Source organism: Desmodus rotundus, chromosome 12, assembly GCF_022682495.2.
Source record: "Desmodus rotundus isolate HL8 chromosome 12, HLdesRot8A.1, whole genome shotgun sequence".
Classification (NCBI taxonomy): Eukaryota; Metazoa; Chordata; class Mammalia; order Chiroptera; family Phyllostomidae; genus Desmodus; species Desmodus rotundus.
In genome coordinates this window covers 70,905,827-70,922,795 of record NC_071398.1, presented here as the reverse complement: position 1 = coordinate 70,922,795, position 16,969 = coordinate 70,905,827, and the positions used below count along the sequence as shown (strand labels likewise).

Genomic DNA, 16,969 nt, shown 5'->3' with positions numbered 1-16,969 from the left:
TGTAGGGGCAATTCTGAGGCATACATTTCACTCCAGAGTTCCATGTATGATCAGGCTGAAGCTCCCCTTTGCAGGACTTTGAGAGCTCAACCTTGGTTGGCTTCTTCCCCTTTCCTGTCCTGCTTCTCCCACTGCCTTGCTAGTTTCCTCTGGGAGCACTTCCTTAATAATTACTTGCACACAAAGCTAAAAAACTCTTAGCTTTCTTTCACAGTTCATTATGATTTGCTATGCGTAACATTATCTAAGTTTCTTTTATTGCTACTGAATTAGTGTTTACTGACTTGGAAAAAGATATGAGATGAGAAGATCTGGGAGAAGTGGGGAGAAAGTCAGGAAGGGTGACTTTTGCTGGGGAATCTGACCTGTGACACCTAAGAAAGAAGAATACTCATGAATTTATCTTTTTTTTTATGAATTTACCTTTTAAAATTGATGTTGAGATTGGCAGTCATGACAAGTCCTTCAGCTCTCATCGCAGACATACCAACAGTAGCATCAATCATGGTTGCAACAGCACCTCCATGAAGGAATCTAGTCACAATAGGAGGGAAAGAGAAATGTTTTTGAGTAGTGTGAAAAGAGAGAAACATTATCCAAGCACCTCCATATATTGTAATTTGCATATGTCTATGCTCAGTGTACTAAATGTCAACTATCCACACCCTGGACTTTAATAGTGTAGTATTTGTAATAAAACAGAACTTAATGGTAATCAGATCATAAGCAAGCAAAAAGCTAAAATATCATTTAGACAATTTATATTTTTAGTAAACTAACTATACACATCATTGTTTAAAAAATTAGGAAATGCGGATAAACAGAAGAAAAATAAATTAAAAATTATAAGGTCATCTAGTAACAAACCACTGTTAACATGTCAATGATACTGTCTCAAATTATATTCTACAGCCTTATGTCCTATGCTTTTGTGACCATAATTTATTATAAACACCTTTCCAGGTCAATAAATACATCTATAGTATCATTTTAATGCCTTCGTTCTAGTCTATGAATACATGAGGATACTGCAAGATAACACTCTTTTAGACCCACATTTGCAGGCTATCATTCTTACCCGGGCATTCCTTGCAGGTGAGGGCCTCCTTGAAACAAGCAAACTATCCTTTTCTCAACATCGTTATAGAACATCACGTATTCAAAGCCCAGGCCATCCTTAAAGCTTTCGGTGAAGATCTGGGCCTGTGACAGTTGTTCTTTGTCTATAAGCTTTGTGGTTGTAGGGAAATAACCTGGGTGGTCACATGAGAAAGAGGTTTGAGAAAGACACTGTGACAGAGCTATAAATATCTGTGCCTTGCTAGAATAACAGGCCAATAAATGACTGATTACAATGTCAACCAGGTATAAAACTAAAGGGAGCCCTGACCAGTGTGGCTCAGTTGACTGGGCACTGCCCCACAAAGCAAGAGGTTGCTGATTCGATTACTGGTCAGGGTGCATTACCTGGGTTGTGGATTTGGTCCCCGGTTGGGGTGTGTAGAAGGCAATTGATTAATGTTTCTCACATTGATGTTTTTCTCCCTCTCTTCTCCTTCCCTTCCCCCTTCTCCAAAAATACATAAATAAAATCTTTTAAAAAACTGAAGGGAATGGGAGGGTATCAAAGAAACAGAATATAAGATCTTTACCCTTATGGAATTAACAGCCTAACTGGGGACATAGTAAATGTAAGTGAAATAATAACAAAGAACTTTCTGATACATGGCAAACAGGAAACATGGTACATGAATGCTGAGGATATACTGAATAAAATACTAAGGTGTACACAGAATTCCTTCTTGGAGTGTGGTTTAAATGAGATTTAAAGCCATGACTGGTGTGGCTCAGTGGACTGAGCACTGGACTGCAAAGCAAGGGGTCACTGGTTCAATTCCTGGTTGGGGCACATGCATGGGTGGTGGCCTGGTCCCCAGTGGGGGGCGCACAAGAAACAATCACACATTGGTGTTTCTCTCTTTCTCCCTCCCATTTCCTCTCTAAAAATAAATAATTAAATAAATAAAATCTTAAAAAAACTAAATGAGATTTAAAGAAAATGAATAATGTAACAGTGGGGAGGTTTTCTTGCGGAAATGAGTTTAGCCTGAGCAGAAGAGAGTTATCATAGTGGATCAGAAACCAGTTCAGTTCAGCCTACTATTCCATGTGATTATGACTCTTAAGTTCTCAGACTTGGGGTTAGAACCATTAGGGTTCATCAAATCAAATTAGTGAGTTATAATTAAGCTTTAAAAAGAAACAGAATGCTTCACATATATCCTGGGGAAGTAGTACACTTATTTATATACAATTTTTCAATTAGACAACCGTGCACAAGTTGTATATATTAGGTTGTGAGTCAAAATGCGGGTCACTTCAAAATAAAGACTGAAAACTACTGCTCTAAACGAAGGGCATATTTGCCCTTTCATATCTACTTCAAGATATAACTCCCCAAACTCTTAGCTTTCTTTCACAGTTCATTATGATTTGCTATGCATAACATTATCTAAGTTTCTTTTATTGCTACTGAATTAGTGTTTACTGACTTGGAAAAAGATATGAGATGAGAAGATCTGGGAGAAGTGGGGAGAAGGTCAGGAAGGGTGACTTTACTTAGGCCATATGCATCCTGGGGGGTGGGCACCCTGTCTTTTAGAATTTATAGGCTCAACAACTGGAATAAATATGTACTCTATGTTCTCTGGCAGTTGTTGAGAAGATTAATGATTTAGAGGTTCAATGAAACTTAAAACTGAGCACCAGTATCATGGTATATTAAAAAGAACCTTGTCCTGGGAATTGGACCTGCAACTTGCTCCTTTCTTCATACTTTATCCACACAGTGAGGAGATAAACCTAAATGACTTCTAAGATCTCTTCCAACTCTGACATTCTGGAATTTCAGGGTAAGATAAGCACTGGACCTTTTAATTTTTACTTAGGAGTCCAAAACACCTGGTCTAGATTATCAAACCTTAGGGTTATCTCATAAAAATGAGAAAAATAAAGCTGATGGAATAAGTTTGTTAGAAATGCAGAATCTGAGGCTCTACCCCTGACCTACTGAAGTATAACCTGAATTTTAACAAGGTTCTGGGCGCTTCATATTCGTATTTAAATCTGAGAGGCACTGGTACTTTAAAACACGGGATAACACTGAAGGAAGCAGAGGAGTAACATGATAGGTCTGCATTTTCAATTACTCTGCCAGCTGCATGAAAGGAGGGATTTTGGAGGCATAAGAAAGATGAATGAGAACAGCACTGAAACACTATAAAATCACAGTCACCCAAATTATCTGCTAGGTGCGGTCATTTTCTCCAGCAATGCTCAGCTATATGGGAACCTGTGCAAAAACAGAGATGGCGGATGGTTACATTCATCAGGGCCCCAGGGCTGGGGTTTTCCTAGATAAGTAGATGAGAGAGGTTAAGAGAGAAGAGGGCTATGGGAACAATGAGAAAGTAGAGGACTCAATGAACTGAAGGTTTTAATGAGGTCAAAGAATTGTTTCTGTGGTGCCCTTGAACAAGTAAGCTAGAAGGAAAAAGGTTGTCATCAGAAAACAGGATGTCTAAATGTGTGGATTTGGAGATTGTGCACTTGCTGAAGATGATAAGGCTCAAGATGTCCAAGATGTCCTTGGGAGTGTGAAGCTGGGCTGGGTGAAAATGTTCATAGTTGATGGGGAAACAAATGAACTGAAGAGCCATGGTGTAGATGCTGGAGTTGCTGAGGATGGGGAATGGAACTGGGTAGAGAGGAAAATGGTTAGCCAGTTGCTGAAACACTCAACATATGAGGGAGAGGTTGGTAGATGACAGCAAGGAGGGGAAGAAGAAGAGGGTGATAAACACAGACGGTATAAACCTCAAAGGAACGGGGCTTTTCTCAAAGAAAGGGGAAGTAATGGTTTGAAAGCAAGTGTGGATAGCGAAGAGGACCTTGAATTCTTCCCTATTCTGAGACGGTCAATTTTCAGGCATGGGAGGTTGAGTAGGTTGGATGAGGGGGTGAGCAGAACGATGTGGGATCAAAACCCTGGAAAACACTGACATTTAGGGAGCAGGTAGAGAGAAAGAGGGAAGATTGGTCAGAGAGGTTATGAAAACCAAGAGAAAAACAGTTTCAAGGTGAATAAAATCAACAGATAGGGTTGAAAACTGTCCACCAAATTTGGCACTTAGGTCACTAGTGTCTGAAGTGAAGACATTTCTGTAGAGCTGTTAGGGTAGAAGCCAGACTGCCTTGGGTTAAAGACATTTAAGTAATTGTGTGATACGGGAAATAGTGAGAATGGAATTAGTAATACAGATTACTATTTTTTCCACTTCATTCGTAAAATACAGTAATTCTTATTTCTATTCATTGGAGGTTCTACTTGTATAAAGAAACTTATAAACTCTATTTTTTTCTTGGTTAAGGTAGGTTTTTTTTTTTTAGGATTTTACTTATTTTTAGAGACGGGGAAGGAGGGAGAAAGAGAGGGAAGAGAAACACTGATGCAAGAGAGAAACATCATATGCACTCTAACCAGGATCGAATCCACAACCCAGGAATGTGCTCTGACCAGGAATTGAACCAGCAACCTTTCACTTTGAGGAACAATGACCAACCAACTGAGCCACATTGGTCAGGGCTTGGATAAGGTAGTTTTATTTTTGTTTCATTCATTCCTTCAGCAAATACTGAAATATGTTACCATGAAGAAACAAAGGTAAGGAATGGTAAAACAACTTGTCCAGAGTCATACAGCTTTAAATTGTGGAACCAGAATTTGAACACACACACTACATTTCAATCATTAAATTAGGAAGTTGCCAGCTTTTGGATGGCCTTTATCTAAAGCCATGAAAATGAATGAGATTACCAATGGAGTATTGAGAAAGAGGACTAAGGCCTGAGACATGGGGCACCTTGACATTAACAGTGTGAGGATAATGAGGTATCAGCCAAAGAAGGTTATAGGAGACCATTCTGCGTGGTGTGGGCCCAGCTCCCACTTGGAAAGTCCAGTGGGAAGCGAGGTCCAGCACACAGGACCCACTCCCAGGGATAGGTTCTCCCAGGGGGAATCAGGCCTGCATTGTACCTAGGCTGCTTTGAGACTTGCTTTTTGCTAAAACTTCCTCACCCTGAATTGAGGCAGCAAACGTTTACTGCACATCTTTAAAGTAGCTTCCTGAAATCTATGCTAAACCTTCCAAGGACAAGTGTAACCAGTTCAACCACTTTTCCCTTTACATTTGCAAATATCCTTCTTTCTTGATGTAATTAGCAACATCCTCTCCTTTGTTTTCTGTAAAAGGTAACCACCTAAAGTGAACCTGTGCATACTAAATGAGGACCATCCTCAATGTAATGTGCCCAGAAAAGCAATAAAAGCCTGTCAAGGCAAGGGTCAGCAAGCTCTCCCCTTGAGAGAGTGGCTGTGCCGTCCCTTTTCCTCCACAGGACTCGGTAGTCCATGTGAATTTGTCTCATCTCAGCCACAACACCGCGGACACTGCAGGTGGGTGACTGCATCAGAAGGTGAAAAGGAGGGACCAGTGAAATGGGAGAATACAGTGCCCTGGAAGCGAAGCTCAAGGAGAAGGGAGTCACCAACTTTGCCAAAAGCTGAGAGAGGTCATTAGTTAGCAGCATGAAGGTTACTGGTGCCCTTGGCAAGAGTAGTTTTGATGAAGTGGTAGGAGAGAGAGTCTGTGGAGTGGGTTCAACAGAGACTGGAAAGAGAGAAATGCAGTTGTGGTACATCTGCATGTTGATGAGAAAGATCTCTCAGAAAAAGGACATCCTTAAGTAGGCCAAAGGGATGGAATGCAGTGCACAACTGGAAGGCTTAGTCTCTGCTAAGAGTATGGACAGTTCACTCAAAACAGGAAAAAGCAGAGCATTAGGACAGCTGCAGGGAGGAAGTTAAATGAGGCAGTGGGAGCTTGGAAGTTCTATTCTGATTGCTTTTATTTTTTCCCTTACTGAAATAGGAGGCAAGATCAGCTAAGAGTGAGGCTTGAGGGAAAGGTAGGAAATAGCCGGCTAGGAGAGCAGCAGAGGGAAGAGATGAGGGGAAAAAGAAGTATGACTATCAGGCAACATTAAGGGCTCATTTCAGTTCATTTTTTATAAAACCATCACAATCTCCAAACCACATCTTTCTTAAAGATATGTTTGGATTAAAAGATAACAAGTAAATCAGGAAGTATCTGCATAAGCTTCATGAGGTCAGGGACCCTATTTGTGTAACTCAGGCCTGTTCAGGAATATGTTTGGCATAGCACAGATGCTCAACAGTTGCTAAATCAAGAAATACTAGATGTTGCAAATAACAAATCAAAAAGGTCTTTCAGGCTGAGTCTAAAAATGAAGAGATAGGTCTGACTAGTGTGTGGCTCAGTGGGTTGGGTGTTGTCCTACAAAGCCAAAGGTCGCTGGCCCAACTGCCAGTCAGGGCACAGCCTGGGTTGTGTTCCAGCTCTCTGACTGGGGATGTGTGAGAGGCAACTAACCGATGTTTCTCTCCCTCTCTTCCTCCCTCTCTTCCCCACTCTCTAAAAATAAATAAAATCTTTAAAAAATATAAAAATGAAGAGAGAAATGTATATATTCTTCAGTTCAGCTCAGTAAGTTAACCGTGTACGTACAGAAGAAGGGAAACAAATTATTCAAATGAAAGATGCAGGGTATTAGTTGACTGTCAGTCAGTGTGATATGGCTACTTACCCAGTGCTAATGTCTTATTCTGCATGGGAAGGTCATAATTTGAGTTCAAGCTTAGTTCTGGGAAGTAGACACTAGGGATTCTGAGAAACTAAAACATGTGCTGGGAAAAGCAACCAAGTATGTAAAGAAGTTTGAAATACCCTCTGGGAGAAATGCCTGAAAATAACAGAGAAGACTGGCATAGAAATGAGAATTGGCAGGTGCACAGGAGTGAGATGCATGTACCTAATTCTTTCATGTAAAGTATCCCAAGGAAAGGATTACATTCACTCTGTGTGTTCCTAGATGGTAGAATTCAACAAATGGGTGACGGTCACAAGAGATTACAGCTCAATACAGTCTAAGGAAGAAATCACTAATAATTAGAGATGTCCCAAATGGAAAAAGCCCCTTTGTCCCAAGTACCCCATGATTGGAGGAGTTCAGGTTAAGTCTGGATGTCTGGCTGACTGTAAGGGTTAATGTAGAAAGCAAGAGAAGACAGAAGTTATATTATAGTACTGGTTCCCAACCTTTCATTCTGAGGGAGCCCAGTGTCCTCTCTTCAACAGCAGTGGCTTAATAGGAAGAGTGCTGGTCCGTGAGGTTTCTCACCTCATTGTTTTCATTTCTATGCCCCAGTGCCTAGCACAATGTCTGCCACTCAGTGGGTGCTCAAAAAATATTTGTGTAAGAAATAAGGCTAGTAATTCTCAAGGAAGAAAAGGAGGAAGTAGTAGCGGAGACTTCAGAATTCCCTTTAAGTGATTCTGATGGTCCCCTCGCATCCCCAGTATAAACGATCTTCTAGATCTCAATACTCAGATTCTGTTTATCTATTTATCCTGATTTAATTTATCTAATTATTTCAATATCTATGTACATTTGAAAAACTCTTTAAATAGTGGTTCCTAACATTTGTAGGTCATGAAGTCCTTGGAGAATCTTATGAAAGCCACTGATCTCTCCTTTAAGAAAATGGACATTCTTTGGGCGAAGGGAGACCGTTACTTTCTGATTTTATCTAAATGCTGTACTTCTTGCATTCTCATAAGGAAAGATGCTGTAAGTTTTTGTTTTAAATGCAAATCTAATTTAAACACCTAATTAGGCATTATAGTATCTTCTAAAATTGTTGGTGTTACCATCTCCACTTAAAGGAAAATAAAACCAAAAATGAGTAGAGTAAGACTGGCTTTTCAGAGTAAAGGTAAAGTCAGTTTAAAGAATTTTCCATTTCTAGTCAGTTGTTAACATCATCACAAAAATCAGTGGTTCCCAAATTCCAGGACCCACCTGCACCCAAATCATCTGGAAGGTTGTTAAAAATAGATTCTCCGGCTCTACACCAAAGGGTTGAGGTGATTCAGATTAAGAGAAACACTGACAAACAATAGTTTAACTCTTCAGTTAGTGAAAAACTGGTAAGCCAATGCAGACTTGGAAGCAAAATTTTCCAAGTTTTTCAATGTGCCTCTTTTAAAACATGACAGTTGGTTTGATTGTGGTTTTTATTACTCCCAGACTCAAGAAAAGAGATGAAAAAAAGTGATGGGCAGAAGGAGTTATTCATTTTTCCCTGGGTATCTCCCATGCATATGTGAAATATACATGTTAATAAACTTCTGCCTCTTTTTCTTGTTAATCTGTCTTTAAAAATATTTTATTTACTTATTTTTTAGAGAGGGGAAAGGGAAAAAGAGAGGGAGAGAAACATCAATGTGTGGTCATCTCTCACATACCCCCCAATGGGGATCTGGTCCACAACCCAGGCATGTGCCCTGACTGGGAATTGAAGCGGTGACCCTTCGGTTTGCAGGCTGGCACTCAATCTACTAAGCCAGGCCAGCCAAGGCTAATCTGTCTTTTATTATAGGAGTCTCAGCCAAGAACTCAGAAGGGTAGAAGGAAAATCATTTTTCCTACCCAATAGTTTCTGGGAACTCATGTGGGACCTGCTGGGACATTCCAGTTGCTCCAGAGCCTACAGATGGGATGGGTTCTGGAAAAATGGGCAGAACTTGGCAAAGGGTAAGAATTCTTACCAAAGTCTACTTTCTTGGACCTCTCTCTCTAGTGTCTGGTTGAGAGAGAAATGTAAAAATTTTATGTTGTTCCTTCCTTTGCAAATTCAGCTTGGCAGGAGAAAAACAGGTGTAAGAATTAGTTCTTTAAATTATGGCTGATGAATTAGCTTTCAGGTACCCACTGATTATCAATCCTTTCCCTCCCAGGGACAGTTATTGCTTTCCTGTTCATCTTGTTTTGAGTTCTCAGAACTTGGCTTGAATTTCTGTCTTCTGGGGTATGCACGTTTTTGGTTCTTATGTGTGGAAGTGGCTCAACTATCAGGTTGGGGCCCCCAAAATATGGCTGGACAGAAATGTGGGTTGCACCTCATTTGTGGCTATCATCCTACCAACTGTTGCCAGCTATTGGTGTGTGTGTCTTTCTTTCTTTTGGCTACTTTTGGGAGTGATTCTGGACCTTGAGAGGTCTGCATCAAATTTCATACCCTCTTTGGGCACTTCTCTTGTGTCTCCATTAAGCCATAAATGGCTTGTTAGTTTTGGCTTTTAGTCACTGGTATAAAAAAAAAAGGAAGCAAAAATTTAAGGAGTTCAGTACTGTCAGGAAAATTTACTGTTTGTCCAAACTGGAACTAAATAAGACATTTGAAGGAATTTTTGTTAAAGGAGATCTGTAGTCATAAGGTGGCCAAATTGGAGGCTGATATTAAGAGCCTAATAGGATTCTTTTTCTTTTTCTTTTAAAATCCTCCCCAAAGATATATTTATTGGTTTTAGAGAGAGAGGAACTGGGGGGAAGTGGAGAGGGAGGGAGGCGGGAGGGGGAGAGAGACAGACAGACAGACATTGATTGGTTGCCTCTTATACACACCCTGCCAGAAATTGAACCCACAACCTTTTGGTGTATGGGATGATGCTCCAACAGACTGAGCCACCTGGCCAAGGCAGGACTATTTTTTATTGGGTTGGCCAGAAAGTTCATTTAGTTTTTTCCATATGATGGCTCTGGTAGTGCTTAGTTGTCTTTAGCTTCATTCAAACAATTTTGTTAGATTGTATTGTGACAGATGTCATATCAGCATGCATTTTTAAAAAACTTATCAAAATTGGTGAATTTCTGTGCAGCCATTTTAATATTGAAGATGGTAGAAGATATGCCAATATTTTTGGTGTATTATGTCTTATTTCAAGAAAAGTAAAAACACAACTGAAATGCAAAAAAAGATTTGTTCAGTGTATGGATAAGGTGCTGTGACTGAATGTGTCAAAAATGGTTTGTGAAGTTTCTTGGTACTATTGACATTTTGGTCAAATAATTCTTTGCTGTGGGGCTGTCTTATGCATTGGAAGATGTTTAGCAGCACCCCGGGCCTCTACCCACTAGAAGTCAATGGCAGGAGACAGCCAACATACTTAAAATATCTAAATCAATAGTTATTGGTGAAAATGAAAAATGTGTCTTTTATTTTATGGAAAAAACCATATGGACTTTTTTGGCCAACCCAATGAAAGCCAACTCTGTTCTCTATTTTTGATCCTGCTCCTTCCATGGAGACTTCTCAGTCAACTGAAACCCCTTTCTCAAAACACTGCTGGCTCTAGGCTCCACCAATTCTGTCCACCTCCTTCTTGTTGGCACAATTTTGCTGAGGATAATTTGGAATTTCATTGGCTTCTTTGGGAGAGTTATGAGCTCCCTAAACTGGGTCCTCTACGACCTCTTCCTTCCCATTGCTCTGTTCCTCCTTTTGCTACCTTCAGTATTCCATTCAGTTCCCTTGAATCCTTTGATATGTTTCCATTCAAACTCCTGCCTCTTCCACCCTTCCCAGACTTTTCCCTTCCCACTTCAGCACTTCAGCTCCCTACAGTCACTTGAACTGTAGGTCCCTCATCCTCCATCAAGGGCTCTAAAGCGACCTAGAGACCCCAAAAGCAACTACTTGAAAAGAAAAAAGGAGTTATTTGGAAACTGAGCAAATGAAAAACTCTTAAAAGCCTTCTCCACAAAAGTAGTTAGAAGCTTTAGCCACTGAGTGGGTAACCTTAACTTATTCCATCTGCCTGAAACACAAATGAGAGTCAACTGTTCTTTGGAAACTAGTGAGATTTGTATTATCGTGTTGGGAACTGCCCTGCCTGGTTTCAGAAGCTGTAAACCCCATGGTTAAGGCTGAGTCAGAGACCTTGAGACCACAAGCCACTAAGGAAACAAAGCTTATCTCCCTGGCAGGGGTGCCATCTCTGCCCACTTCACCCTGCTTGGCCCTGAGCTTGACCAGTTAGCCAATAACGGATAAGATTCCTCAAGGGAGAAACAACCTAAGACAGACATGGTCATGGAAAAGGCCCACAGGGAAAGACTCGAGGGGCTATAGAAAAAGGGGATGATGGACCCTTGCCCCTCAGCTTTGACATAGCCTGAGTCCTCATTCTGTCTGCAAGAAGTCTCCTAATCTCTTGGCTGCCTTACTTCCCTTGCCTGACTTAAGCCTGAAGCAATAACAGAGGGCAGTGCAGTCCTGTCCTGGGAGGTACAGATTCCCTGGGGAATCAGGCCTAAGAAAGATGCATATAATCCTGTGAAACCTGCTTTATTTATACCCTCAGCTTAAATGATAAGGGTCCAGGCCTGAAATGAGTCTGTCTCTCAAAGTTTTATAGCCCTTTAACTAACTGACCGTAACTCAGAATAAGCCCTCAAAGTTCTCTATAAGTTATGTGTTGTTTGACCCTTACTGCCTGACAATAATTGATGAGCTTTATCTGTATTCCTGTGCAAAATGAACCTAATAAAAGCCCATGGAGGAAAAGGCTTTTGGCCCTTCTCCTTTGAGAGATCGGCCACCTCTCCTCCCCAAGCAGATCATGTCTTGGTAGACTTATTCTCATCCATGGTGGATGCGGGGCTCAGAGGTAAAGCTCCGCAACATTATCATACCTGATACGTGGCTCAAGTTTAAAAATGAAAGCTATAAGATCTCTGTTATGTCTGTCTGTATATGTATGTATGTCAATATATATATGTTCTAGATGTGATATTTTTCTACCTATGGATGATGTTGCAAAAATTAATTTGTTAAAAAAGCTGTATTTAATTGGTTACAAAAAAGTGCTCATATAAATTAAGTTTTCCTAAAACTCTCAGAAATACAGAAATCAACCAAGGTATTTTTCAAGTTCACATGACTTGGATAATCTTTCACAAATAACACTACCGCTGGTTTAGTGAAACAACAATAATAAAAATAACACCCAGAAAAACAGTATGCCTTCCGAGTTGCCAACACTAAATTTAATGCAGACATACAATTTTTTTCTACCTGGGTTTACTAGTCAAATAAGCTCATATTATCTGTTACAAGTTTTTCAGCAAGAAAAACAACAAGATGATGGTTAGCTGTTTGATGTCTCATGAATTTTTCATGAGTAATGTAAATAAAATTAAGAGCAGGTGAATTAAATAGCTGTAAGACAAAAGTTTATCAACTTTTCAACAGTAGTAAGGTTTTATAATAAGTCTTTTAATAAGGTTTAAAACCTTTTATAATAAGGTTTTATAATAACCTAAAAATGTTCCCAAATCTCTTTGGTAACTTACACTCTTAAGAGTTTTGCTAAGTGATGGATATTAATTGAGTATCTAGATTATTTTCAAATAAGATAATATACTGAAACATTAATTCCTAAACATAACTCTAAGTTTACCTACCTTTGACCTCTTGTTACAGAGGAACTAAAAACATTTGGGTGTGTTAGTAAACATCTTGTGCCACGGTGACAACTGTACTATGAGGAAGCCCGTGGTTCTAGAAATTTTGAAGTGCATTCACAAATTTGCCAAAGTACAGAATGCTGGTATGACATATAGTTCACAGCTGTTTATTTCTTAGTTTCACTCGAACTTAAGGTCTCTAAGCATTAAGAATTCTAATTAATATACATAACTGAAATTACTAGGAATAATAAGAGGAAAAACTGTGCAAACAAAATAAGATGTATTTTTGGTAAGAATGGGTGAGGTAGGAAGATGTGCTTTTCTTAAGGGGAAAAAAGTGATTTTGAATAACTGGTTGTTTCACAATGAGAAAGTAGAGAATAAAGGACAAACTAAGTATTTGAATAGACAGAGAAAGTAGGGGGTGGGAGTGGAGGGAGAGACGTGGTCAAGCTGGCTAAAATTAAATAAATTTATCCTAAGCGTTTTTAAAATACATTTTAATATCAATAGAATCCCAATGCAAAATTAAAATTTCATATTCTTTCATCTATTAAAAGAGCATAGTTTTGTTAGACTATTACTCAGCTCTTGGTAAGAGATAAAAGGTTTTTTTTCTCGTTTAAGTCATCTGCCTAGAAAGCAAAGATTTTGTCTTACCAAAATAATTTCCTGTGCTGCATGTTGTCTTTATCAGTCTTTGATCACTTAAAAATACTGAGTCTTATCAATTTTAAAAGGTAAGGGGTTTTTTTGTTTTTTTTTTAAACTATGTAACTTCCTGTGTTTGTCTTTGAAATCTTTTGTCCTTTGGTTAAATGGACAACTAGGGTTTTTTTTCAGTGACCCGTGATCCTATTTAATCAAGTATTTTAAACCTATGGTTATTTTTGGTAAACTTCCCCAAATCAAATTCTGAAGTCTTCTGACCTTGAAATAACTTCCAGAAGGCCCCTGGAATATCTCAAGAGATTTGATCTCTCTCCTTATAGAAGACAGATTTCAAACTATTTAGGCTTATTTGACATATTAAATTACACAGGAAGCATTTTCAAATAAGAATTGATATTTACATATGTCTCTGAGACAGAGAGAGGGCCCAGAGACATATGAAAAGATGCTCAGCATCACTGGCCATCAGAGACATGCGAATTAAAACCACATTGAGGTACCATCTCACACCAGTCAGAGTGGCCAACATAAACAAATCAACAAACAAATGTTGGAGAGGATGCGGAGAAAAGGGAACCCTAGCGCACTGTTGGTGGGAATGCAAACTGGTGAGGCCACTGTGGAAAACAGTATGGAATTTCCTCAGAAAACTAAAAATGGAACTGCCCTTTGACCCAGCAATTCCGCTGCTGGGATTATACCCTAAGAACCCTGAAACACCCATCCAAAAGAACCTATGCACCTCCATGTTCATAGCAGCACAATTTACAATAGCCAAGTACTGGAAGCAACCTAAGTGCCCATCAGCAAATGAGTGGATCCAAAAACTATGGTACATTTACACAATGGAATTCTATGCAGCAGAGAGAAAGAAGGAGCTCATACCCTTTGCAACAGCATGGATGGAACTGGAGAGCATTATGCTAAGTGAAATAAGCCAGGCGGTGAGGGACAAATACCATATGATCTCACCTTTAACTGGAACATAATCAACAGAAGAAAAAAGCAAACAAAATATAACCAGAGACATTGAAATTAAGAACAATGTAACAATAGCCAGAGGGGAGTGGGGAGGGGATAGTAGGGAGAGGGGTCTATAGGAGCTACTATAAAGGACACAAGGACAAAATCAAGGGGGAGGGTAGAGGTGGGGGAGGGAGGTGGGACTGGCTGGGGTGGGGTGGAGGGATGGGGAGAAAATGCAGACAATTGTAACTGAATAAAAAATTTAAAAAAAATTTAAAAAAAAAGAAGTGATGTTTAACTTTCTTAGGTTATATTTGTATGGGTTCATGCTACTAATGTAAGTGTTCCAGAAACTGTATGAGATTTCTGGAAATCTGATTGGTCCTGGTATAATGTCATCACTCAAATAATTGTAATTATTATCTTAAAATGTATGTTATGTCACAAAAGTAGCCAAATTTCTTTGTCAAATGCATTATAATGAACACTCATCAACCTTCAACCAAGCCTATTTAAAAGGTCTTTTTGTCATCACAGACAGGTAGTGTTTTATACTGGTGCTTTGCAGAAGTGCTTAGTTTTCAAAGAGATTCAAGGAAAGGACTCTTACCATTATTGGTTTCTGGTGACTCTAAGATCATACCACTGAACTGGGTAAGAATTTTCAGAACTTAAATGGAAAACTGGATTTGTAAAACTGCCAAAATCAAGCAGAACAAGAATTAATTACATGGAACTGAATGAACTGATGAGAATGATCACAGTTTTATATGACTTTTTCTTTGAAACATTGCTGCTTGTCTAATGCTCTGTTTTTCCAGATTTAAGGAAAACTTTCTCTTTTCTCTCTTAAGCTATCTATACCTTGCAAAAATTTAGTACGGTACTTTTTTAAAATAGAATTGAAACATTTATCTTTTTCCCTACCTGATCATTCCAGAATTTGGACTCTTATTGAGTATTCTTATTTTCATGGTAATATAGGTATTTGCAGAATCTGTTCTCTTTATAACAGGACACAGTTGGAAACACTGGTCATATTACCAAAGCTTTGACTGCAATGTTATATTTGAGACTAATGTGCATAGTCAGACTGCTTTAAGGAACTAGGGTTGACTTTATAAAGCCAATAAAGTCCCCTTTGAAAAACCGCCTGTTATCTTGCTTATAGGGTAGGCCCAGGAACCTCAAGGTATTTTGGGGATCCGGAGAAGAGAAGAATCCACCCAAATCCATAGGTATTACAGGCAAAGATGGTGAGTTCTTGGCTTGGCTTCCTAGTCTTAAGAGGCTTTTCCAAATCCAATCTGAGATTCCTTATGAAAAATAAACTCAAAAAATCTATGTGGCCAACTCACTATTCTTGGTGTACTTAGGCAGATAATCAGGCCACGTTTAATGAGACTAAACTTCTTTTGCAAAGAAATTAGTCTTACTGCGATTATCTTTAATAGAAAGGTGGTGACCGCAGAGAGAAGAGCAGCATACCTTTGTCGATATCAGACCCTACTGCTGCTCACTGTATGAGGTTTTGTTATCTACCTGCGAACTGGCCTGGACACTAAATTCTTCTAGTTTCCTCCAATACCTGGCTATGACTTTCCAACCTCATGTTTCCAATTTTCTCCCACCCTTTCTGCTTGGAATCACTAAGAACAAACACTGCTTCTCCTGAAGCTCTGTGAACTGAAGCTAGACAACGTGATATAAACTTCAGAGAAATCACCACGACAGCTCAAAATGGACAACCAACTTGACTGTTGCTGCGTGGGCGACTCGGCTAGCTCACTGGAATACCTGATGATATCACCGGAGACATTCAAACTGCAAACCAGGAAAATCTGTCAGAGTGCCACGGCCCGTCCTCACTCCATCTGAAGATGCTCAACACCTAGAAATCTTCTAGACAAACTGCCCGCTGGATTAAAAAACTGAGCTTACAGTTTGGTCTATTATTCTTTGTCCTTCTTTTGTTTCCACAGAAATGAGTCTTATGAAATACACAATTGCTTACACCATTCAGAGACTACTTGCAATACTGCATCCTGAATTGAGACACAACTGGGTAACTGGACTGACCTATTCTCAGGACTAAGAAACTGTTTCAGTGAGATAGAGCAATTTACCAACTCAGCTTCTGGGATGTAAAACTTCTTGGGGAAGCTTCAAAGGCAGGGAATGAAGAGTGGAAAAATATGCCACCCCCAAATCTGGCTCTGGCTCTTAACCCTTCATCGGGATTATGGTGAGAAACAGCAGCTGTAAGAGATGCTCTGAAGACAGAAGTTAACCTTCTGTGAGGGAAATTTACATTTATGAAGAAAATCTCCATTTCTAAGGGTGGCTCCCTTCCTGTATCAGAAAGAGAAGGATAAATCTAAATTAGAAGAACCTTATCAATGGAGAAATCATCTGCTTAAATCTGCCTAACAAACCTTACCTTTGCTGCTTTTCCTGCTAACCTCCCCACAACTTTGCCCTCCCCATGCCTTTCTTTTGTCATTAGCTACAGATGGCATTTAAACTGATGTTTTAGACAACCTTGGGGAGTTACTCCTACTCCCTGGGTATTTCCCAAGCATACATAAGGGATACATGTTAAACTTCTGGGTTTTGTTGTTGTTCTCGTTCTTGTTTGTTTTTGCAAAGCAATGGGCAGGAAAGAAGGTGGTTCACTATTCCGCTCAATTTCTATCCCAAGGATCAGGCACCACATTTTAGAGACTAAAATGTTCTCCTTAAAAAAAATACTAGGTGCATTTATTTTTTCCACAGCAGCCACAGGACATGCTTTATGTTTTATTTATTTAATGGTTTGCCTCTGAACAGCAGAGTGTCTGCTCCATGAGGGCAGAGAGTTTATTTAGGTAAAGGA

The 16,969-nt window shown here is 39.5% G+C and overlaps 1 protein-coding gene across 1 annotated transcript in view; it reads right to left on the bottom strand.

Annotated features, from left to right (window-relative positions):
- Positions 1-16,969, bottom strand: part of THEM4 (thioesterase superfamily member 4) — a 45,139-nt gene that overhangs the window by 12,550 nt on the left and 15,620 nt on the right. The window contains exons 3-4 of the mRNA XM_045183106.3: positions 1,079-1,253; positions 424-534 (exon numbers count right to left, since the gene is read on the bottom strand). Of these exons, the coding sequence (XP_045039041.2) occupies positions 424-534; positions 1,079-1,253 (286 nt within the window). The remainder of the gene's footprint in view (positions 1-423; positions 535-1,078; positions 1,254-16,969) is intronic.